At 37.4% G+C, this 26,274-nt stretch overlaps 1 protein-coding gene across 1 annotated transcript; it reads left to right on the top strand.

Annotated features, from left to right (window-relative positions):
* The first annotated feature begins 791 nt into the window (after positions 1-791).
* On the top strand, positions 792-22,727 carry RNF11 (ring finger protein 11). Its single transcript, XM_004678992.2, has 3 exons — positions 792-1,377; positions 18,532-18,701; positions 19,605-22,727. The coding sequence occupies exons 1-3, from the start codon at positions 1,255-1,257 to the stop codon at positions 19,774-19,776; spliced, it is 465 nt and encodes a 154-aa protein (XP_004679049.1). The 5' UTR covers positions 792-1,254; the 3' UTR covers positions 19,777-22,727.
* Positions 22,728-26,274: the final 3,547 nt, after the last annotated feature.

The following is a 26,274-nucleotide window of genomic DNA, read 5'->3' on the forward strand; positions in this document are numbered from 1 at the left end:
GGTTGAGAATGAGGAGAAATAAGTTTCTTTCGGAAAATAATATCGGTAGCCTAGAGTTTAGCAAATATGGAAGGGCAGTGTTGTTAACGAGATCCGGGAGTCGGATTTGTAAACCTTTTAAAAATTAAGTCATAATGGTCATGACAGTATTACAAAGTCATGGAAGGTTATCTACGGGAATAACAATCTCAGATTTACATTTTAAAAACAAAATTCCATTATGCAGATAATTTGTTTGTGGGCAATGATGAAGGCAGGGAGAACTAAGAGGATGCACTAATCTGGGGGAAGAGATGGTGGTGTCTTGGACTATGGTGGTGGGAATGGAAAGAAACAGAACAATCTGGGATAAACAACTGGAAGAAGAATCTCGGGTTGTGTTGAAGGAGGATAAGGAAAGCATTCGAGACGTTGGGAAGGTTCATGCATAAGTTTAGGATTGATTCTAAAGGGATTGAGGGACAGCCATTTCACATTTTACCCTGGGAGTTAATACAATTACATACGTGTCTATAAATAGCTCACTTGGCAGGAGGTGGCAAGACGACAGTCAGAGTCGCGCACAGGTAAGAGCTGAGGTAAGCTGGGAGAGCCAAGTGGAGGTAAGGAGCCGCGGGAGACCAAAGAGAAGTTAGCAAGTCCCGTGCCCCGCCAACCGTCAGAGAAGCACAAACTGACCAGCCCCAGCAACAGCTGCGGCAGGGGGAGCCGGCGCGCAGCCGGGGCCGCCCACACCCCCCCGGCGCCGAGGGCGGGACCAGAGCACGCACGGCGGCGTGACGCAGACCCGCAGCTGGCCTCGTTCTGGCCGCCGCCGCCGCTCTGAGGCGGAGTAGGATGAGGCCCGCGGCCGTGGCTCGGGCGTCGGCGGGGGCAGCAGCAGCTGAGGCAGCAGCTGAGGCAGCCGCGACGGCCGCGCCCCCCCCTCCTGACCTGGATTAGACCCAGCAGCTCCGTGGCCGCCGCCGCCCCGCGGGGGGGCGGGGTGGGGAAGTGCTTCGTCTCCCCGCCCCCCCCCCCATCGCCGCCCCGCAGGAGGCAACCGCCGCGACCCCAGCGAAGCCAGCGGCCCAGCCTTGAGCCCCCACCCCCGGGGGCTGGCATGAGCGGCTCCTCGGCTGCGCCGGGGGGCGGGGGAGCCGCCGCCGCCTGAGCCCCGGCCTGCCGCGGACCCACCTCGCTGATCGCGGAGCGTGCGAACTACCCCGCCACAGCTTTCTTCCTCCCCCAGATCACACACCCCAGCCTCGGAAGATGGGGAATTGCCTCAAGTCCCCCACCTCGGATGACATCTCCCTGCTTCACGAGTCTCAGTCCGACCGGGCTAGCTTTGGCGAAGGGACGGAGCCGGATCAGGAGCCGCCGCCGCCATATCAGGTAGGGAAGGGTGTGTGTTGGGGAGCGGGGGGTGGAGGGGGGTGCGAGGTGTTGAGGCTGCTCTGGGAGAGATTGGGGTGGGGGGGCAGCTGGGGCCGTCTTTGCCCCTGGCTTTGTCAAGGCCGATCCTGGGGGTCATTGGCCCCCTTAGGACTGGATCTGAGGGTGATTGCTCCAGACTGTCAGAATAGGGGTGATCTTTCACCTCCCCTCAGGCACTGAGTGGGGATGGTACTCTCTGCCCTTGAGTTCTGGGATCCCAGTGTTTGATCACAGCGCCCTGGTCAGCCGGTTCGCTTGTGGACTTTGGGAGTGACATTTTCCTGCCATTAAGGCCGAGTCGTGGAGTCTGAGCTTTGGGATTTGGGGTATGACTTCCTCTTTGCGCAGCCAACTGGATTGTGGGTCTTGGTGGGGCCCCCCAATCTCATTTATATTTTCCTGTGTTAGTGTCCTTTCCGCTTTTCCTTCATCTCCCCTCTCTACCCACTCCTACCCCTCCCCCCCCTTCTGTTAATTGGATCTGGTGGTGTTCATTTCTTCGTCTACTTGGGAGAAGATCCTAAAGTGGGGTTTTGGTCCCGTGACATCGACTTGTTTATATGTATGTATATGTATTAATCCCTCCTCCTTTTGCTCCACCCCTATGACACACCTTTTAAACGCGCTGACTTAATAAAACTTGATTATCTTGAACTTTGGAAACCTTTACACCAGCCTTGAAAAATACCTTCATTACTTGTGATTCCCCCCTTTTCACAGACTTTCTGCTAAATAGTTTCATTGATTTTTGTATAGCAATTAATAGTCCCAGATGTGTTTACACAGTTAATAACTAGGACCCTTGAGAAAACCCAAACTAGACATGTAGATGTTATATTCCATACTATATATTAAAAAAAAAAGACACCTTTTCTCTACTTTTTCCATTTTAAATGATGCGGATTAAAGACTTTTTCTCAGAAGGTCTTGGATAGTTAAGTGGCTTAATATTTTCCTGGAGGAGGTTGAGTTTTCTAACTGGGTAGTCTCCTTTGTTGTTTCATGTGGTGACATCATTATCTAGTGTTAATCATTTTCTCATTCCTGTGTAAACCAGTGTCTCATCAATCCAGAAAAACCTGATCACATATGTTGGTTTTCTGAATAAAACCCTTCGGAGGCTTTCATATATACCAGTATGCTCCTATATTAAGTGTGGCATATGGAAACTTCCATGATTTATTGCTCAGATTCTGTGTTCCAGGCCTACTAAATACACGCAACTGCTCACACCTCTGTCTTTACTCCTGTTACTCCCTCAGCTTAGAGCCCTTCCCCCAAGGTCAGCCAGGTGAACATCTAATCCTTTTTGAGGACTCAGTTCTTCTCCTATCTGAAGACCTCACTTTCCCCTCCTTTCCATCTTGAATCTGTAACTCTTGCTTGTGTCCCCCCAGAGCCCCTTAGCATTTCATAAGCTGCACCATGTTTAGTTAGATGACTGTCTCCTACTGGAACCATTCCCCTTCTGTGCCATTGTCAACAGTGTGAAGGTAGGGAGCCCATGTCTCCTGTTTGTGGTTGGGTCCCTTGAACTTGGCTCACAGTAGATTCATTGTAGACACTCAGTAACAGTGGGGGAACTCTAAACCTTTGAGAACAGGGAAATCTTAGTGCAGTTTCTGGCACTTAAGTGTTGAGTGAATTAATGAATTTCAATTCATCCTGTGCTTTGTATGTTTATACATCCATTTCTTTAAAAGAATTATCGTATGCAGACATCTTTTAAAAATCTAAGCCAAGTCTGTATGTCTTTCTGAATCTTTGAAAGCATATAAATTGTTTACATTTCACTCTTGTTTCTGTCATAAATACAATAATGTGCTTAGTTCTGTTTCATTAGCAAATAATTTTTAGAGATACAAATTTTTATTTTAAAACCTTCAATTTTTTGCACATTTTCTTCTATCTTTATAATATAGTAATAAGGATAACTTCTTTACAATTTATGGGAATTGTATTTATTTACTCCAGGAGGACTAAAGGACAAGTAGAATTTTTTGGCATCATGAAGAAATTTGTGAACATTTTCTGAAAACATTATTTGTGACAGTTTTATTAAGTTCCAGTTATTTCCTATGTATTAGGTAGATTTGATTGGCTGGTTGTCTACTAAAGTAGACACTACATCATTATGGCCAAAGTTTATAGGAAATAGATATTTTTCTCTCTTGGCTTTCTTTACTAGCCTCCTGACTGGTCTCACTCTTACCCTCCCTGCAGCCAGTTCTTAACCCAGCAGCCAAAATGATTCTGGTAAAACATTCTTCAACTTTCTGTGCATCTCTATTTCATTAAAATTAAAATCCTTTCCAGAATCCATAAATCCTACATTATCTTTACCTTCTAACCCTCTGTATCCTTCTCTTGACACCTCTCCTACTATTCCCCACAGCCTCTCTGGCCTCCTTATTACTAGTATACTCACTCTCTACCTTTATGCAAGTTACTGCCTGCCTTCAGATGTCAGCATGGCAGACTCTCACCTTCAAGTCTTTACTCAAATGACAGTTTTTTTTTAACCCTCCTCTGATTATCCAATTTAATATTATAACCTGTTTTATCATCCAGGATTTCTCCCTTACCCTATTCCCTACCCCCACATAGCATTTATCTCTTTCTAACATACTGTCTTTACTTAGTATATTTATTACCTGTCTTCTTTCACTAGGCAGCTATTCCCCTGAAGAAGGGATTTTTAATTGTTTATTTCCCAGATACTTAAAGCATTGCCTGGCATATACTAGGCATAAACTTACTGATTGAATGAGATTTATTTTAAATGAATTAGTATATTTATTTTGAAGCAAGTGCAGTTGAATGTCTTAAACAAAAGAAATCTGCCCATCGAGCAGTCTTAGAAAGGTACTAAGAGGGGCGTTAAGTCTTGAAAAACTGGAAAATGTGAAGGCCCCCAAAAAAGTCAGGTAGGTAGCCTGACACTGAAAGTTAGATATGAGTACACTGTGGTACCTCTGTCCTTTAAGACCCATATGCCCTATACTAATTCAAGACTGGCACTCTTTAAAAGGAGCTTTTAGTATTTAGTGAACAACAATAGAAGTCACTTTGGAGTATTTCTGTATAAGTATATACACATATCTATCAACTAAGTGTATGTGTGTAGTGTCTCTGTTATGCTGTCATTATATAATTTGCAATTTATTGCTCCTCTTCCTGCCCACACTTTGTGATAAATATATTTGAGATTTTAAATTCAGAATAAAGTTATTGTTGAAACAGCAATCAATACAAGTATAGCTCTAGTTTTGGAGTCAAATGCATCTGAGTTCATCTTCCAGTTGTCACTTAAATGCAAATACAAAGAAGGCAGAAGAGTTTATCAGATAAACTTTTTTTTTTAAGATTTATTTGTGCATACAAGTACGGGTACAGGACAGACGTGTGTGGATGATGAGAGGATTCACTAGAGACAGAGTGGGGAGCAGAACAGGCAGATCTACTGAAATACACTGCTGAGGGGAGCAGTAGGCGAGACAGGAGAAGTCTGCTGCCTGATGTGTACCAGCTCCCTGGCCAGGGGTCCAACTCATGCTGCAGTGGCTATAGACAGCGTCACAGTACTTTGCTTAATAACACTGTGTGCCACCAGGGAGGCCCAGATTATCTCACGTTTTGATTAACTTTTTTTTTAATAATTAACAAAATACAGCATTTTTGGATATATCAAGTTGTGAGTGAATAAAACTCTCTTCAAGATGGGGGGGAAAATTTTGTTCTGTCTTATGAAACACATTAAAAATAATCTCAAAATCAGACTATAATAAAAGACTTATTTGTAAGCATTCAGAATTATAAAAATGTGTTACCTTGTTTTTCTAATATCTTTATGAAGTTAAATTCAGGTAACTAATTGAAAGTTTTTTAATATTAGCATTTTGTTTACTTTGTGGAAATTATCCAAAATGTATTTCACAAATCTTGGTTTTATTAAGCATATTTAACTTAAAGAATCCCTTTATGTGAAATTCCTTTTCATGGAGGTGCAGATCAACTCCAACTTCATTAATCATGCTTTTCTTGACCATCTTTCTTGGCTCTTATTCATGATTTCCAGTAGAAAAACAGACTTGTTTGTAATACCTGTCAGGAAATATATAGCTACCTTTTTAGTGAGTGATTTTTTACTTTAGCAATTTTTATTCTTCTGGATAACAGTTTCCTTAAAAATGAGAATGGTGTGTTTGAAGCTTTTAAAAATTTGTCAGTAGAGTGGAATGGCACCTATACATTTAGAGACCTAGAAACTTAGTACTTTTTCTCTTCTTCCTCTTACACTTTTACCACCACAATTCAGTTCCTCATTATCCTGGCAGTAACCTAATTGATGCCTCCCCTTCATCCAGTCCATTCCAGTCCTTGCTGCTAGATAAATTCTATCCCACATCAGATCTCTTGCCCCACTCCTTACCAATTGTTCATAACCAACAATGGTGATCTCCCTTAGCATTCAGTTATTTTTCTGTCTCCATATGTATACTTTCCCAGTTTTTTGTGCCCTTGTATGCATCCTCTACTCGAGTCAGAACAGTTTACTAGATCCTGTAGGTGCCTTCTCTAAAGACTTTCATTCTCTTTCATCTAGCCCCCTTCATTTAATTCCTGTTGCCCAGAATGCTGTTCCCAATTTAAATTCTGGCATTCAAGATTTAGCTCAAATGTCATGAATCCTTCCTGACCTCCCAACATAAATAACTTTTTAATCTGAATTCCTTTAGGATTTTGTTTACCATTCTTAGGACACTTTACCCTTCCTATTTGATTTTAATTATTTATAAGAATGTCTCATTTCATCAGTGTCTGATAATTCATATTTGTATTGCTAGAACTACTCTCTTCACAGAGCAGATAGTTAAATTATTTGCCTAAATGTGAAACTCAGTTATTGCATTTTTCTAGAAAAATGTGAAGTCTGACAATTGTTTGCTTCTATATAAATTGTTGCCAGAATCCTGTGTTTAGTGTTTGGCCTTTGTACTTGAAAGAAAGGGTTCTGCTGTTTTTCTCTCCCACATTAACTATTTTCTTTGACTATATTCAGTTTTGACCTATCACTCTAATTTATAAAATGCCTGAACTTTCAGAAAGTTAACCCCTTTACATAGTTTTCATTTTTGGTTTTGTGTTCTTTGCACCTTTATTTTTAATAAAGGTATTTGCTTACTTGTAACCATTGTAGGTGTTTGGTTTGTTTATGCCTGATCTCCTACTCTGCATATTCTTTAAGGCTGATTTTTTTTTTGGCATTTAGAATGTATGTACCTTTAAGAGTAGGACAGTATGTGTGTCAGAGTTTAATACTAGAGCTAATTATAGGGCAACCTGAGGAGATAGGAGTGAAGAGTTACTGTTGACACATAAGATCTGAGAACTTTCTTAAAATATTTTTCAGTAAATACTTTCTAGAAACTGCCATAATTTATAAAATTCATATTTAAAACATTTTAACAATACTTTAGGAAGAATGGTATTTATTTTAAGGTTACAATTTTCCTTAATTTCTTCAAAACGGGAAAATTGTCACTGATTGGTTGTTACAAATTCTCCCTTTTCTTCAATTTGTGTGACTTTTTCTATTTTGTTTTTACAGTTTGTCAGGTTAAATTCTAGAAATAAGGAGTACAATGGAAGAGGAGTGATTGTAAATATTATTGGAGTTAGATGTTATAATTCTTTGTGATTTTTACCTCAAACCACTTGTGATATAATTATCTTTTATGTTTAACCTCACTTCTTTTTTTTTTTTTTTTAAAGAACTGGGGTATAGGCCAGAGGTTCAGGAATGGGGGACAGGACTCATCAGAGACAGCCTGGGAAGCAAAACAGGCAGATCTACTGAAATACACTGCTGAGGGGAGCCACTGGTGAGCTTGGAGGGGGTAGTCTACTGCTCCAGGGAATGGAACTTATGCTGCAGTGGCTGGTGATAACTTGATAACACCGAGACTTGAGGCCCTGTGTAATCTTACGTCAAACAAAAAGTTTGAGATGATATATTTTCTGTTCTGTATTAAAACAGGATTATTTATTAAAAAATTAAATATATAAAGATATTTATTAAAAATAGGTCATAACAGATTTCCAGTTTATTCTTCGCCAGTAATTTGTAATATTGAATTTAACAAATACTTATGATGCTCAGGACTTTTGCATTTGTGAAGTAAGTGAAATTAAGAATGAAATGGTAGGGGCCCTCCCTGGTGGCACAGCGGGTTAAAGCCCTGCACTAAGAAGCTAAAGCCACTTCCTAATGAGTTTGACTCCCGCCTGTCCTGGAGGAGATCCACAGGGCGAGCCAGACCTCTCCTGACCTGCCCGCTGCTCCCCTCAGCCGTGCACTTTGACGATCTGCCTGTTCTGTTCCCCGCTCTGTCTCTGGTGAAGCCTCTCACCACCCCTGCACCTCTGGCCTGTATCCCAGCTGTGTATGCATAAATAAATAAATCTTTAAAAAAAAAAAAACAAATGAAATGGTAGATTGAAGACTCAGTATGGAAATGTAAGTGAAAGCTGTGGAGGAAAACTGGCTTCTGGGCAACTCTCAAAGAGTGTCTTTAATGATAAAAGAGATTGCTACATGCAATTGAAAAATATTGTGGCAAGGGAGAAATAATACACTTTCTCCTTTTGGAGAATTTTCACATATACTTATCTTTTAATTAGTCAACCTGGAATGTGCTTCCCCTAGGAGCCAGTAGAGTAATTATCTTGTTACTTAATCCAGGGAGCATACAGTAAAGTAACTAAGGAACTTAAAAGTGTGGGAATGAAGAAAGCAGTACTCTGGGTTTCTAAGTTTATTAAAATTTTTTTCTAAGTTTATTAAAATTTTCTGAATTTTTATGAAATTGAATGACTTTAAGAATGAGACATTTATAACTGATCCAACAAGTAAAAATTACATGTAATTGTACATAACGATTTTAATTCTTATGTGGGGTGGTTGAGGGAGAGGAAGCAGTTTACCTTCAACCAAATGGCCTTAAGAGTAAATATCAGAACACACATTACCTAGTTTGTCAGTCAAGCAAGTATGTTAGGTATCAAGGGGAGAGGGGAAATGATGAGCTTTTTTAATCCCGAGGGCTACTATTTTAGTTTAGGAGACAAGGTTAATGTATATATGTGAAGCATTTATTAATTCAGCATTTAATAAAGTATTATTTGATGTAAAATTATGGTTATAAACTTTGGAAGTTGAGAAACCAATTTATGATAGGGCAGTGAACCACAAATTTCCTTTTCAGCTTCTGAAGCCTTCAAGAAAAGTCTTATGGTGAACAGTATAGTGGGTAGTGAGCATGAATTTAGAGGGAGCTATATGATCTTGTACAGGGTAATGTGTGTGTGTGAATAAACCTTTGTGTACGTCTTTAACAATATGTTAACTGTATAGATCAGTGAACTTTTTTATATAAAAATCACGATATAGCTTATTTTCAGTCCCTCAAAAATTCCCTCATATCCCCTCCAGCAGTTAATAACCTTTCCCCAAAGGTAATCATTATCCCAACCTCTTATCACCATATACTTGTTTGCCTGGTTTTGAATAGAAATAATTTGTTCAGAATTTTTTGTGAAATTCATTCATATTACCTTTATGACACAAGTACATACTATTTTTTCATTGCTGCACATTATTCAATTATACAGAAATACATTTTTAAACCCATTCTACTCTGGATATATGTTTGGGTTGTGTTAATGTTTGGCTGTAAATTTGTTAATGAATGTACATAATATACATAAGCACCTATATTTGGAGTATATATCCAGGAATGGAATTGGTGGGTAATAGAGCAGCAATATCAGGCACTAAGCCAGAGAAACATCTCTTATCCTGCAGCTACCCTGGAGAGCTGCCTCACTAGCAGTTCTTCATCAGTTGGTGTGTACCATTTCCTCTGTGGAAACAGTTAGCTTGCTTGATGAAAGAGAAAAGGTAGTCTGATACAGGAAAAAAATGGTGGTGGTTGGGAGACTCTTGTTTTACACAAAATTAACTCAGAGGGAAGGTAGTTTAATGATACACATAGATAAGAATCAGAAAGCTGTCAGAATCACTCTCATGTCTCCTATCTAGGTATTTTAGTGTTTTTAATTCGTGGGCTCTCTTAATGCTTGCCTCACCCAGCATTTCCAATCTGTGTTTAATGAGGTTTCCTTATAGCCTCAGTTTGTACTTGCTGCTTTTTGGCTACTCCATGACCTTTTTGGGCAGTTGATTTCAGTTTTCTTATCAAAGAAAAGGACTCTCAGTGCCTCTGCCTCTCTTCACCACACAGGAGGTGTCAGTCAAACGTTGGCTAGCCTATGGCTCTCGAGGAATGTATGCCTATCCTGGAAGTTGCAAGGTGATGGGCAATTGAGAGTTGGTAGTGACTGTTGTAGTTTTTCACTATTTTCTGTATTTGCATCCTATTATCTGTCTAGGTAGGTAGGTAGATTAATTTGATTGATAGATATTTGGTCATCAGATCAGTCAATCTTCCCCCATGCCTAAAACAGCATCTAGAATGTGGTTAGGTATTCAAGAAATACTGTAATCGCCTAGGTTCAAATTTAATTTCAGCTGTCTTTAAACTTTTTTTTTTTTAGATTGATTTATTTATACATACAGAACTGGGTATAGGCCAGAGGTGCATGGGCAGCAAGAGGATTCACTAGAGACAGAATGGGGAGCAGAACAGGCAAATCGATGAAAGGCACTGATGAGGGGAGCAGCAGGCAGGACAGGAAAGGTCTGCTGTGCCCTGCAGGCCACCCCCCTGGTGGGATTGAACTTGCTTTAAAGCAGCTGCTGCTAGCTTCACAGTGCTGCTCTTCAACCCGTTGCGCCACCAGGGAGAGCCCTGTCTTAAATAAATAATCTTATCTGAGTTCTTAGTTGGTGAATATTATATAATAAATGAAAGAAGCCAGTGTTGTTCATGTCTTAAAAACAAACAAACAAAAAAACCCTCCCGCAACTAATTATCAAGCCACCTTATGCCACCTTCCTGGAAGCAGTGCTCTTTCCCGTGCAGACTGCTTTGGCTTGTATATTTTTTCATTAAATATAATATCCTATCATTTGTCGGTGTAATAGGTGGGATGCAAACCTATTTTCCCCTCTCTGTGTGTACATAATTGTTACCTATTATAGTTTAGAAACTGCATTAAGGCTGATCTTTGGGGATTTGCGTTTTTCTGTTTTGTTTTCAATCAAGATTTATTGAGCATCATACTTAAAATGTGCATCATTCCACCTATTCTAAATCCTCCATTTTATGGCCTAAGTTTCAGTCTGGCAAAATTGAAAGAAAACATTCCCAGTAGGAGACTGCAGCTGGGAAGGGGGTGGTGCCAGCAACAGCTTGTAAGGCTGTTAAGGAGTAAATCAGAAGAGGAAAGGATACAGCTTTTGGTGACAAGCTGCATTCTTTAGCAGTGACTTTATTTTTCCTTCACCACAAACCAGACTTGTACTATTCTAGGCTCAGCACATTATTTAGGCACTTCCCCACTGCATTGTTACAGTTTCTGAAATTGTATCAGTCCCTAAATTGGGTCGGACTTTCAATGCAATGTTTTTCAGCTAGACATGTTTTTACTTTGATATGTTTGTCTTTCTTGGTTTTACTTGGTTTCCTTCCTGGTAAACTCTGTAGATTGGGGCCTATTATATATTTCACAACGTTCATCCTTTACTTATGTTTATTATAAAACAAACCATTGTAAAACAGATTTTTTTTCCTCATCAAAAGGTCAGATCTTCATTTTGTGAATTGACCTTGTCTTTTTTTCTTTGTTCTATCTCAGCTTTTTTTGTAATCCTGTTTCTTTTCCATTCTACTCCCTTTCCTTAATGCTGTATTTCTTTTCCTAATGCACATTTTAACTTTAAATTATTCCTTTTCTGTAAGGCAAATGCTTAAGGTATTCATTCCTGTTTTTGTTTTGTTTTCATCAAGACTTATGTGAGAATTACAGGAAGCATTGAGAAAAATTTTTAATTTATTTGAAATACATTTTTTTCTCTTACTGTGAATTCTTCCCCTTCTCAGAATTTAAACAGAGAGAAAGCACATGTGGGTCTCCTATCAATATTGAGAAATAGTAGTTAGGTAAGATTCAAGGACATTTAAGTAACTGAGTAGAGAGGAAGTCAGACAAGAAATCAAGAAGAAAACAATGCCTTCTTTGGATGACTATTGACATCATTACAGGAAGACAGATATTGGTAGGTGCTTTATATAAATTTTCATAGTTACTCCTTACAACACTTTTAAGAGATGGCCTGTCCATTTTGCTGATGAGGAAACTTAGGCTCAGAGGTGTTAAATTACTTGCCTGAGAATGCACACCTGTAAGTTCCATCACTGCAATTCCATTAAATGTTTATGCTATTTCCACTATATTTCTATCAATAACCTAGATAGTAGCCATAAAAATGCTGAATTTGAGAAAATTACAGAAAAAAGATAGTTGGTTTAGTTTTGGATGTATTAAAGTTCCTGTGGGATAAGTAGGTAGAAATTTGAGTCAGTAAGCCAGGGATTGTCACTTATAGAAGGAATATTGGTATGTTAAGATTTTCTTTTGGTTTATTACGGCTTAATAAAAGTCATTATCTATTTCATAACATTTTGTATAAAACTGATATTTATAGATGATATGGAATACAGGAACATTAATGCTTTGATTTTATTCAGTTATCCAGTAATATTTTTTGAGTCCTCCTATGTGCCAGATACTGTGCTAAGTAAATACTATACATGGGTGAGCAATGCATAGTCCCTGGTCCTTATCAAGCTTTTATATTGCCCAGTGGTGAAGAATGAGGTAATCAAATAATAATGCAGGTAATCAGACATCTTTTATGCCAGACATAAAAGAATTTATGAATTATATTCATAGCTGTAAAGGTGAGGTTAGCAAACTGGACCACCCTTGATGGCCAGCATTTATATTGGTGATTATACTTACATTGGTGATTTAGAGTCTCATAGGCCAACTCCTTTTTTGTACGTAGTGCTCTCATAAAATCATTTGGAAATGACTTACTTATATTTTTCATAGATATTCAGTCACTTTAAGTTCCACATTTGCTTTAGTGTAGAATAGAGTGTAGGTAGGTACCATTATTTTTAGCCATCCTGGAACAGTGTACTTAACAACATAAAACAAAACTATAATTCCAATATTATGGCTGTACACTAAACTGTTTTAACAGTTTGTTATGGGTACAGGAAATGTAAAGAAACAGTAACACTGAAATGAAAAACACTGGAATTACAGTGATGGTTTTTAACTACTGGGAGGTAACAGTTTTTAATATAGTAAGTCATTTATGCATTATGCCAACACATATGGAGGGTCTACCAGGGGAACTTAGGGTGCTAAGTGGGCCCCCGCCGTCTACCACACACCAAAATTACAGATATTCAAAAGGGAAGCAGATGTTCAGCATACATCATATTTATACAAAGAGTTTAGGCAGAATAGTGGACGCTGTTTGAATTTCTTTTTTTTTGGGGGGGGGCTCTTGCTCATATACAAATCTTGTATTCATTCTACTTGTGAGAAGGGCCTTCCATCTGCTTCCTATGTTGTTACCCATATGTTTCCTGACACCTCATGTGGGGTGTGTGTATGAGAGAAAGAAGAGAGATTTCTTAATATAAATGTCTGTGACTTATTTATAAGTGGCAAATCATGGTGACTTAAATGCTTAAATACTGTGAAGCTGATCAATGCTCTGTTTACTTTTTCAGATTGCTTCTTAGATTATTACTGCTATTATTATAATATTTTTAAAAGTTAAATAATTTTTAAAAAGTTGTTACAAAAGAACAGCAAATGGAGATTAATAATGTGCTGAGGAGAGTAGTGTCAGATTGGCAGCTTTCAACCTGTCTTAATAAAAGAGTATATTTTGGGGGCCCTCCCTGGTGGCGCAGCTGGTTAAAGCACTGAACTAAGAAGCTTAAGCCACTTCCAAATGAGTTCAATTCCCACCTGCCCTGGAGGTGACCACATGGCGTGGCAGATCTCTCCTGACCTGCCCGCTGCTCCCCTCAGCAGTGTACTTCATCAGTCTGCCTGTTCTGCTCCCCATTCTGTCCCTGGTGAATCCTCTCACCCTCCGCATGTCTGGCCTGTACCCCAGTTCTGTATGAATAAATAAATAAATCTTAAAAAAAAAAGTATATTTTGTAGTTACCTCAAATGAAGGAGTCAGATAAAGTACCACCTGACCTTACGTCTGTTTTCTGGGCATGCAAAAATTTTTTTAAAGACTTAACTTATTTATGCAAAAAGAACTAGGGTACAGGCCAGAGGTGTAGGGACAGTGAGAGGATTCACCAGAGACAAAGTAGGGAGCAGAACAGGCAGATCGACAAAGTACATTGCTGAAGGGAGCAGTGGGTGGGTCAGGAGAGGTCTGCAGTGTCATGTGGGTCACCTCCAGGGCAGGTGGTGATCAAACTCATGTGGAAGTGGCTTTAGTTTCTTAGTGCTGCGGTTTAACCCGCTGCACCACCAGAGAGAGCCCATACAATTTTTTATACCATTCATTTTGTCTTCAATTCAGTGTCTTGCAGCTGACATTAGAAACAAAATTCCATTTTGTTACCTAAAAAATGCCACTGGGTCTCTAGTAACTAAACAGTAATTCATCGGTTAGGATATTTTAAACAAGATGATGAGAATTAAAATTAAGTGTATGTGGTAAGAAGATTGCAGCCACATCCATCTTTAAAATACCAAGATTTCTTAGCCCTTTTCTTCTATGGCTTTCTGAAAAGTTGTCTGTAAGCTGAAATTAGAATGCTGAGTTTTAAATACTTAGATGGTGTGCAGAAGGGTTCCTTTGGTTTACAAAGAGGAAAACAAAGCCTGTGTGTATGTGTGTGTGTATGTATGTTTGTATGTATGTAATTAAAAGGGTTTTTATTTTAATGTCTACTAGTGTTAGACATTAAAACATGTTTAATGTATTTTCATAAAGTTGAGCTTTTTGAGCTTTTCTGTTCTGCTTTCTGTGATCTCTGTACATGTTTGTGAGCCATAAGGTAAGAAATCTAGCCTCTTAAAAAAAGCACATGCTTAGAGATTGTGAAATAATTTAGTTCTTTTTATTTTATAGTAGGCACATACAAGAATTTTGGAGTTCTTTATTATCTGTCATTGACCTCATAGGTTATTAGATCTAGTTGTGGATGTGTCAGGACTGGTCAGATAGGACGGGGGCTGACGGTCGGGAAGGTTGTATATTCTGGAAATGGTTATCTAAAGGTTGAAAAACTCAAATCTGACAGGAGTCTCAATACAGACCAGTTGGTTTCAGGGACAAGCCAGAAAGCCAGGGACAATAGCAATTGGCTTAAAACCAATGATGATGGGGAAAAAATAGAGGGTTGGAATGACTTATAAATATTGACATTCACCAAGCTCTAATGTGTGTGTGTGTGTGTGTGTGTATAATTGTATCATCATCCTATAAGTGGTGTTACTTATTCAAAATAATAAATTTGGCTTAAGTCACCATAGTGGGTAGCAGAGCCTCAAATTGTATAATTTAATTTTTTAGACTGAAAATGCCATATATATTGCTTAGCTAATAGCATTCTTAAAACTTTCAGTGATTCCTACAAAGGTGCCCCAGGTGGGAGTGGGATCCTCATCCCTCCTAGATCAAATTCTATCCCAACCCTATAATTGCACCATGGTAGCTCAGTTTTAGATACTATGATTATAACTAAGAGTCCTTTGAATAAAATAGTTTTGTTGTGTTAAAAACTTACTGGATTAATAGCCTACGTCATCTTTTTAGACCAGGTGACTTAATAAAAAGTGACACTAGAGAATAGAAATCCCCAAAGCGAGCGAAGGAGAAACTGACTTCTAATGCTTTAAAACAACTTTCTGAGCTTACGTGGCATCAGAATTTGACCTCCCAACTTGACAGTAAGAACTACCAAAAGTAGCCCACAGGAGTTCCAAATAAAACACAGAGAAAAGAATAGACTTTGTTGAAGTTTGTTTTTCTATCAGTAGAATCTATTTTACAGGGGTAATTTAAAGATGGATTTGATGTTCTTTGAAATTTTTAATTGCTAAAAGTTGTTGAAATCATGAGATCTTTTATCATAGACTTAATCTTAACTCTGCTAGAGTCCATGTCTTTCTTCATTTCAGTTAAATTTTAATTTTTGAGTTATAATTGAAATGATTGTAAATCCATTTCTTAAAGTAAACATTGGAATGTTACTCTGTGTCAAAGAACTGCAATAACAGTTACTAACATTTATTTAATGAGCTTTTATGTTATACTGTACCGAGGGTAACACTTAAAATTCTTGCTTAATTCTTACAGTGTTCCAAGTATTTTACACATGGAGAAACTGAGACTATAGAGGTTAAATAATGGTCAACATCATATAGCTAATATGTGGCAGCACCAGGATGACTGCACTGTGGAACTTCTCTGCATTGAAAGTTTGCCTACTAGGTATACAACCTTGAAGAGTTGAATATCTAAACCAGAATTGCACAGCCACATTTATGACCAGTAATAACTAAAAGGATCATGTAACTTAGCTGTGCTGGTCAACAAAGTTATTTTTCTTGTGCATTATATAGGGCTTTAACATTCATGTCCCATATAAAAGATTTTCTGAGTTTGAGTTACAAATTGGAAATTTTTGTATGTAGATAAAGCTCTTTAAAGAGGAAATATCCGTTAAGTGGCTTTGTGAAGCAAAATATTGCCTGTGGTCATATTGTTCTAGATATTACAGGCCTGAAAGAAAGGCTTGAAGCTGGATATTTGAAGTTTGGTTCTTTAATTCCAATGTGAAAGCCATAATTGAGCCTGTTATCAGTTGATGACTGTGCTGGAGAGAATCTGTCAGTGTTGGGTGGCAGGGAGGAGAAATGGGAAATCCCTCATTGATGTCAACAGCCTGCTGGATATGGTAGAATTTGCACTGGTGGGGCTGCAGGGAAAGGAATTCCAAGAGCAAAGGCAGTGAGATAGGAAAGCATCAACTTACAGGCAACAGTTATTTTGTTTATATTGATAGAGATAGCCCCTTCTTTGCAATGTTAATAGCTATAATAACTACCTTTTATTGAGTTTCTGCTATTATTAGGTTCACCCTCCACCTTCCTTGGTTAAGCTTTTATTGTAACCCCAGGAAACTTAATTTTACCCTTCATTTTCCATGAAAAAAACTGATGCTAGATAGATTAAATAACTTAAGCATGTTCACTGTTAAATGGCAGAGAAGTAACAAGCCCACGGTTATCTGGATCCAAGAGTCATACTTAATATGCTATCATCTTTGCATGTAATATGTATTAAATAAATATTTAGTGAAGAATGAACTTTGATAAGCACTTGCATGCTTGGCTATTCATTTTTAAGTGGCGAGATAAAAGTATTGCAAATAATTTTAAATAACCATTGATGTTTTATGTGGACATTCTTAAAATACGAAACTTTGAACTACTGGCATTTTACTTTTACCAGAGAATGTATTCTTAATTATTTGATAAAAGATTTACTGGGCTGTGAGATCCCTAATTATACATATGTTCTGAATCTCAGGGGAGAAGAAAGAGAATGTTAAAGTCTTATATAAACTGCCTTTGATAAGAAACTAACTTCTGTCAGGAAAGGGAAGAGTAAGACTTATTTAAAGGGACATACGATATTTTTAACAGACATTGTGGTAAAGTTTCTTTCTCTTTGAATTAAGTGGTTTAGTATTTGAGCCTAACTTATGTGTATCTGAGACTTAACCCTGAAAAGATATTTATACTTGAACCCTCCTAATGTTTCACTGTGTGTGCTGTCTTTTTTGAACCATAAAAGCCATTATTCTAAAACTGCCCCAGTTAATGCTAGTACTGGATGATTGTGGAGGTCTTTTGATAGTCTCTTTGTTTTTTAAAGCTTAACACAGATCCCAGAATTATTCGTACAAGTATAATCTCATAGTTGCAAATATCAGCTGTCACTATCAGCATACTTGAAGTATAGAGGTCACAAGTGATCCTACAGGATGAATAGAAATATTTTTTTAACTTACGTGATTAAGTAGCTGTCACTTAACATAAAATTCCCATATATTGATTTAAAGTGTCATGTCTCACTCAGTTATGCAGTAGAGATTTTCCTTGGAAAATTACTTTTAGGTGACTCAAAATTAGATCTAGCCATGATGAATTCACTAGGACAAAGAAGCACTATCTTCCACATACTTCACTGATTTCTCAAGTCTCATCAGAGAAGTTTCCCCTGAGCTTCCTGTATAAAATAGCAGTCCCCCCACCCCCATCACTGTAAGAACTTGATTTTGTTTACTTTCACCTCTCCTTCTGGCACATAATTCTCAATAAGTATCTGTTGAAAGAGTATAAATAAAATTATTTCATAAATGTGAGTAGAAAAATATAGCATGTGTAAACTAATGTGTTTTATACAATAGAAATGGAAGTAAATTAATGTTATTAAGTAGACACGTGGTTATTTAACTACACCTCAGAATTTATATATTCCATTTGGGAGGGATGGTATCCTTATTTGGTTTACTCAACTTATATCCAAATATGTATACAAAAGTTAATTGCAACACTATCCAGTATTTCCAAATATATTAGTGTTCAGATTTTTTTGATGAAGTAAGTTTGGGAATAAGAAGAGTCTGTAGTGACTGTTCTGATGTAAATATAGGTTTATTGAGGCCACAAAACAGTATATTTAGTTTATTGAATTGGGTTTATTTGTTGTTTATTAATTATTTACTCATCAAGAGTAACTACATCAGGGTTATATGGTCTTCATGTAGAAATACTTCAAATAACATTCTTAGTTTTTCAGTTAGACTTGTATTTATGTCCTTTAAAAGTAAGTTGGTATGCTATGTTAAGGCAAGATGAAACAGTCTCATTCAGCTGCACACTAACCCAATCTGCACACTAACCCAATCCAAGACTCCCTACTCAACCAAACCAACCACAAGAAAAAAAAAAAAGAAAAATATCATCCTAGAAAGCAAGTTTGTAAATAATGTTTTTCTCTGATTTTTTAAACTTTAGGAACAAGTTCCAGTTCCTGTCTATCATCCAACACCTAGCCAAACTCGCCTGGCAACTCAGCTGACTGAAGAGGAACAAATTAGGATAGCTCAAAGAATAGGTCTTATACAGCATCTGCCTAAAGGAGTTTATGACCCTGGAAGAGATGGATCAGAAAAAAAGATCCGAGAGTAAGTTTTAATAAATTCATACATGTTTCAAAGGTCTTATCTTCATTGATTAGCCTTTGAAAATATTTTGCACTTTGAAAGGTAAATATTTAATTTTATGCAAGAGTATTTTTAGATTAAGAAAGTTTTCATATAAAATTAGCTAAGAAATTATGTGAATTCAAACTGTTTTTATGTGTTGCCTGTGTATATTTACACACCAGATGACATCAGGTAAAAGTGACTCACCTGTGTGAACTACTACCAACACTGCTAGTAGCTTTTTCAACATTGTTGATGGTTTTTGGGAAAGTTTGGCAGTATCTCAAGGACCTTCTTTCTGTACCCTTTGAGAAAGTTAGTACTAAAGATTGTCCTAAAATGTGTACCTCTCTTCTATTCCTAAAGCTTTCTGTACAGATATATTCATCATAGTCTTAATTAGTGAAAAACAAGACTAGAGGTATAGTTAAATTGTGGTATAGGAGTACCTTGGTGTGTTATACAGCTATAAGTAGGCTGAAATTGGTGGTTCTGTTTACATTTAGTTATTACTCCTGGGCTTACACTAAAAATGCACTTTAAGTAAACAGTTGATCTAACTAATGGTGTCCTGCCAAAAGCATCCTTTTCTCCTTTAGGTCTCTCCTATAACTTTTAGAAGCACAGTTCTAGCAGTAGACCTTGATCCCCACATGGTCTATTTCTCTTTGTTCTGTTGATTGCTCTCAAACTCTGCAGAGGGTAGAAATAAGAGATTGTGGGTGGAGTAAATTAGGGAAAACATAGTTTGCATGCTTTGGTGGCAGGATGACAGGCAAGCCATCATCTTCTATAGGTTAACATTCTATATAATGGAATTTTAAACTGTACCCTAGGTAGATGATTACTCTAAAAATGTCTGATTTCTCTCCACCCCAACAGGTGTGTGATCTGTATGATGGACTTTGTTTATGGGGACCCAATTCGATTTCTGCCGTGCATGCACATCTATCACCTGGACTGTATAGATGACTGGTTGATGAGATCCTTCACGTGCCCCTCCTGCATGGAGCCAGTTGATGCAGCACTGCTTTCATCCTATGAGACTAATTGAGCCAGGGTCTCTCGTCTGACTTCAAGTGAACCGTCAATTTTGGTGGTTTTGATCTTTTGTCACTGAGCCCAAAGAGCCAGGGATTAGGATTAAGATCATGCACAAAAGTTTCCTAAAATTCCTGAATGGCTGCAGATGTTGGGGGAAAGTTCGAGATATTTTAGAAACATAGGGGGAAGAGTAGGATGGTATTTTTATGTAAAGCCTTGACCCATTGTTTAAAAATATAATTGTATTTAGATCTTGTTATTGCTCCAGTACATAGGAATTGTGTAAAGTATTACAGCAGCTGTATATGTTTAAATTGTGTGTGTTGAAGATTAGGAAAAAGATAGTGGTTGTTTTTCCTAAATAACTCTCTCCCCTTCTCCCTCCCCCCAAATTCTTTTCTGAAGTTGCTGGCATTTGGGTCAAGGTTTTATTAAAAGCTACATTTTATAACACTGGCACAAAAAAGTAGTTTTAAGCTTGTTTGCACAGTTCTTTTTTTCCATTGGAAATGGAATTCATTGCCTTAGGTCTTTTTAAATAGTGTATTATTATCGTTGGGGCTGGCTCTATGCTTGAAAACCAGTTTATTTATAACCTGTTATAAGTGCTATATCTGTTTGCAGTTAGGAAATGCAGAATTCAAAGTGATCTCCTAGCTTGTAAGCAAACTGAGATGCACTATCCCTTTTCTTTTAAAATGAGTTAATGTGTCAAGAAACCAACTCTAGTAAAAGTGGGGTTAAAAATTACCCTTTCCTATATGTTTTATCTAATTATTTTGGTTGTTAATATGGTGATAATTAAAAGTCAAGGTAAATTTTAAATATTAAGATTTTGATTTACTGAGCTTGAATTACGCCACCGTGCTTATGTAAAAATGAGAGTGGCACAATGGTGAAACTGAGAAATGTTTCTCAGTTGTAACAATTTTGACTTCTTTCCTGTGACCTCCTTCCCTGTTGTCTTGAACCATAGCAAAAGGATACTGCATCTCTCATCATTGTAGTGCTGAGGTTATTGAAGTTATATAAAATACATCTCAGTCTGTTTCTTAAAAAAGGAAAGTCCTGCTAACTGACTGACAAGTCTAAGCAGAGCAAATAAGATAAGTGAATTTCATGTTTTGCACACAGATGAGGGATTTGTATAACAACATGACTTTATAGTCGTGATCTCAAAAAGAAGGAATTTCTCTCTTTTTTGCAATTATAAGAACACTGAATCTCTAAGCTTCTGAATAGAGGTAGAGATGGTCTAGTAAAGATGTAGTAGTAATGTTTTATCCATTTAGCATGTGTTTTTTCCCTTATATACTCAAAGTTGACTTATTTGTTCAACTCAATGATATTACAGCTAAAAAAATTCATTCACTAGCAAAAGGAGAAGCCGTCTCAAACTAACAAATCAGAGATGTTTCTTATTTTTTATTGAGTTGAATATTTGACTCTAACACTTTTCTACATACAAAATACAAATATCTTGAAGGTTCTTCATAATTGCTTTATAGGGGAATTTAGTATTTCTTAAAGATTTGACATTTGACTGTAGTATTCATGTTGGTTAATTCTCTTATGAGCCCCATGATGGAAAGATTAAAAACTGAATTTGAGAAAAATTGAAAGAAATTAGATTATCAGGTTCTGTTAAATTGTTATATGTATCTTGCTTAAGTTTTTGTTCTTTAATTTATATCCACCCAATTACATAAAGCAAATTTGGAGAAAACACTGAAGTTGTGCAGTATTTTCAGTGATACTACTTTTTACTTGTATTTTCTATTTTAACATGATGTCTGTGACATCAAGTATTATGGGTTTTTTTTTCAAGATTGCTAAAAATGGTAAGTGAACTTCTTGTTTTTAAATTATCTTTTATGTTGCGGTTATTCTTTATTTCTTACATGAATTCTTTCACAGAACTTTGTATTGAGCTAAATGCTAATTTTTCTTTTCATTTTGATCTCCAAATGCCATGATAAAAGCCATCAATTTTAGTTTCAACTAAGTTAGATGAAGTTATAAAGCAGTTCTAAACTTATCTGGTCCTTTCTTTAAAGCAGACAAGTATAAATTTAATTAATTACATTAAAATCTCTGAGTATATTCTTTCTTGGGAATATTTTTTTAAGGCCTGGCATTTAGTACCCTCTACCATAAACTTAGAAAGCAGCTTAATGGCTTCAGAATTTCTAAAGCCAAATTATAATTGCAACATGGTTAAATTTGAACAAGATAAGTGAGGTCTTGGCTGTATAAATTAAAATGTCTGAAAAGCCTGACCAAGAAAAAAACTAAAGAATTTTATTACTTTAAAACATACCCAACACATTTAAATACTTTCAGATACTTATAGTTAGGGTTCACACAAGCCCTTCCAGTTTTATGAGAGTTCTTTATACTTAAAATGAATAAGAAAGTTGGATTTTTGGTAGTATCTCCTGACGTAGTGATAAATTTCTACTCTTCTTCTAATGGAAAAAAAGTCAAGAGAAGATAGTTTATGACTTACTCCTCTGTCCCTTCTAGATGCAGCTTCCCTGCTACAATCTTAAACTTACAGACTTCCCTAAGATACAGGCCTGGTGTGGGATGTCTCTGGTGTGGGAATCATGGGCATGAGAGCCATCAGAGTCCTGAGCAAGCTTCCCCTGACTGAACATATTAATCCGTTGGGGCTTAGCTCATTCCCTTGTAATTTCTTCCCCCCTGTCCCAGTTTCTAAGTATTTTGTTATTAAGGTCTCATGTTTCCATCAACTTCATGCCCCATATGTCATAAAAGCTATTTAAGCCTCATTTCCTCCCTTCAGAAAGAATCAGTTTGATAGGATAGACTGCCTGTTAAAAAGTAGCCTCCCATTCATCTTTTCTAATATATTTCTCCCCTTAGGACGATGTACACAAAACCTATATGTTTATTAATTTTTAAAAAATACAATAAAAATGTCCATCTACAAAACTGCCATTGTTGCATTAAACATAATTATGACTTGATCAGCTGTTAGGTGAGTTTTCTGAGAGCTATCAAAAATGGCCTTTGAAAAAAATTTTTCTCAGTTCTGATTGTCAAGTCTTTATTTGCCTATGGTCAGACAGTGAATTAATGGGCATAGAATATACTTGCTGACAGTTCAGATTTGGACAGGGATGTAGTAATTTTTGTGGTAATTTGAGGGAAACAGAGCTTGATAAAGTAATTAAATGTTTGCATTATATCAGCATCTTAAAATAGTACTTTTTCCAGTGGCTTGAGAGGTACATTAAGTAGATTTTATGGATGTAGGGATGGTTAACTGGATCGTTTGTTAGTTCTGAACATAGTGTTTAAAGAAAAACACTGAACTTAGTGTTTAAGAGTTAAAGTTTGTTAAAATGACACATAGAAGTGAACAAATGGCATCTTCAAGTATTGATTATACTTTGTAATTCTCAGAAGAGCCTCTGGATGTAAAAACATTCTACAAAAACAGGATTAGCTCACTTAATTGCAACCATTCCTTTTCTAAACCATATAGAATTAGTTAAAAATAAACAGTATCGGATGTTGGTTGTCCAGGTATAATTATCCAGACATTACTTCTCCATTTGTCCTTTGGCTGTTTCCTTGCTCTTTAGCATAGAAACAGAAAATCCAGATGAGTCCCTTTACAGCCCATTTCCTGATCCATAAAATGATCTATAAAATGTTAGCAGTATCAGTGAAATTTTTAATGAGGTTTGGATTTATCTGTACATTTTAATTGTTCATGTTCTTGTTTGTCACTGTGCATATAGGCTCAGGACAATACTGGATCCATCTGATTCACTTACTGACAGGCTATGTCTATTTGCCCTTATACCAAATTTAAGAAAGCCAGGAGAGACACTAGCTTTCCTTTACATTTTTATTTCTTTAGAAAAGTTACTGCCCACCGCTTTGGATGGTTTCCACAGAAAGTTTTTCTCTTTGGGTGACAGCATTATCAGTAAGGTACAGATTTTAGGCATCTTAAGACTCACTGATCAAAGGAGAAACAACTGTTAGCTTTGAACTTCTGTAACTTCTGTGCTTTGTAGGCTCCAGATGTCTGGCACTGAGAAAAAGAAACTGAAAAAAGGTAACTGAGGCTTTGCCTCAGGAATCTGGGCATAGTGGAGAGGTCTTAAAAAGATTTTCTTGGCTTTGCACAGTGATGAGTCTAGCTTTTTCTGAAGGTCACACAGTATATAATCTTAAGTGTATAGAATCCAAAAGCAAGACTTGGGCATTGTATGATTTAGGACCCTGGGCTATGTTATCAAGCGAGACCTTAATGTTGGCTTCCAGCACTACCCATACTAGAGTTGTGGGAATAGGCTGCATTCTGCTAATTCCAGAATTGGAGCCAATCCTACAGCTTTGAAACTGCAGAATAATGAGTAGTGGAACTCAGCAGACAGATCATAAATTAATAGCTACAATTTTAAGGGTATGCACAGGGGAGAGGGGTAGTTTTTCATGATCATTTTCTTCATGGCCCTTGCAACTGTTGAGCACCCTCTATAGTGAAGCATTGTCATGAAGACTTAATTCATAAACATTCTGGCAGTAACTCAGGTGCTATTCTAATAGGTCATTTTCAGATTAGTTAGTTCACTGTTGCAAGTTCTAGTCTCAGGATTGAGCAATGTTGAACATATCTTTGATATAAGAAACCATGCTAATGTGTATAGGTTTTGATAAACTGGGTTTCTAAAATCTTATGAAGAGCAAAGAACAGGAAATGGCAAACTCATATTGACACTCAGAGACTGGTTATCTCTTAGCATATGGAAGGTCTTATTTCTCATGTCTAGTAGCTGGTAACAGGAAGGTGTGATATTTTTACCTGAAATTTGGAGCAGAAACAGCGTTGGTGCTGGAGGTCTTGGGTATGGTACCAGCTCCTTAACTCCCGTGTTTAAACCTATCTAATACATTCTTCACACAGCAGCTAAAATAATTTTAAATTGAGTGATGTCATTTTCCCCATTAGAACTTTAATAGCTTTGCATTGTTATTGAGGAAAAAAATCTAACTCCTTGATGGAAATAATTGATTTCTGTGCCTCTCTTATTCCATAGTACTCTACCTTCTAGCCTGTGGGCTTTATTTTTTGTGCCCTCTTTCCTATCTCAGGTCTTTATGAACTGTGGCTTCTATTACGTAGTTCACTTCCCCAGATTGTTCAGATGGCCAGTTTCTTGTCCTCTGGCCAAACACATGGATTTGTTTACTCCATGGCTCTTAATTCTTTGTTACTGCTGTGTCTTCCTTATTAGAATAACCTCCAGGAGTGCAAGGCAGGCGTTCTACAGATACTAAGTGAGGGATGGTGAAAATGGGCAGGGAGGGGAAGGCTCTAAGGGATCTGAACACTTCTAACAGAGAGGCGATCATCAAGCAAGTTCCATTTGGAAAACAGATCTTATAATCAAAGTTTTTAAGGGTGGCAAGGAGAAGGAAAAGCAAAGCTCTTCCTGAGTTGGTAGCTTTCTGATAAATCTCTTAACTAATGTAACAAACTACACTGCCTTCATCCTTGCCTTTTTCTGAGAATGTGGCAGGTCATAGTTCATGTCTATCAACTTTTGAAAAACAGGACATACAGGGGATACTTTTTTTTGTCAGTCGAGCACCCTGCCCTTTTATAATAAACTAAGCATATGACCCAAGATAGACCAACTATAAATACCTCCCTGGCAGTTTTCAAACTTTAGTATGCATCAGATACATACCTGCACAACTTGTTAAAACTCATATTGCTGAGGCTCACTCTAGGGTGGGGTGGAAAATTTGCATTTTCATTACATTTCCTCATGATACTATGATCTGTTGGAACGTACTAAGTGAATGATGATCAAACCAAGCCAGACTTATCTGGGATTTTTCATACTGATTAAAGAAACCTTTTTCTCCTGGTCATAAGCTGTAAGGATATGGCCTGAACTGCCATGCAGAGAAGCCAGGTCAAGAGAATAAATCAGATCCAGAAGCAAAGGCAAGAGAGAAGTGTTAGTAGAGCCACTATAACCCTTGATTCAGACATTCCTTAGGCCAGACCTCTCACTGATCCCCTTACCCCTGAAGTGTATGAGGACCAATAAATTTGCCTTCTTAACATACTAGGGGTTGTGCTAGGCTGTTTGTTTCATGATTTCTTTTTATGCATAGTCCTATGAAAGAGAAGCATTAGCCTCATTTATAGAAGAGTAAGATGATTCTCAAAACAGTAAATTCCAACTAAATTTGAATCATTGTCCTTTTATCCATTACCCCATGTAATTAACAGAACTTGAGGCTGGTATTCTTAATAGTACAGGCTTCCTTTATAACCACTTTCCACACGTCACAGATTTTTGGCCCATAGATCACTTTGACCCACACATGTGATGTGCTTGGCAAGCCAGCACTCGCTTAAGCTTAAAATTCTTTGCCTTAAACATCATATATTCCTCATTTTGCCAATATTCCTGCCTCTTATTGTTTTACACCAAACTTCTCTAGCATA

The sequence above is a fragment of the Condylura cristata genome, unplaced genomic scaffold, assembly GCF_000260355.1.
Source record: "Condylura cristata isolate star-nosed mole 26May11 unplaced genomic scaffold, ConCri1.0 scaffold00008, whole genome shotgun sequence".
NCBI classification, from domain to species: Eukaryota; Metazoa; Chordata; class Mammalia; order Eulipotyphla; family Talpidae; genus Condylura; species Condylura cristata.

Excerpts from the sequence above, each read along its gene's own strand:
- RNF11 (XM_004678992.2), top strand. The coding sequence starts at position 1,255 with ATGGGGAATTGCCTCAAGTCCCCCACCTCGGATGACATCTCCCTGCTT. Across the intron at positions 1,378-18,531 it reads AGCCGCCGCCGCCATATCAG|GAACAAGTTCCAGTTCCTGT; the intron begins GTAGGGAAGGGT and ends TTTAAACTTTAG. Across the intron at positions 18,702-19,604 it reads TCAGAAAAAAAGATCCGAGA|GTGTGTGATCTGTATGATGG; the intron begins GTAAGTTTTAAT and ends CCACCCCAACAG.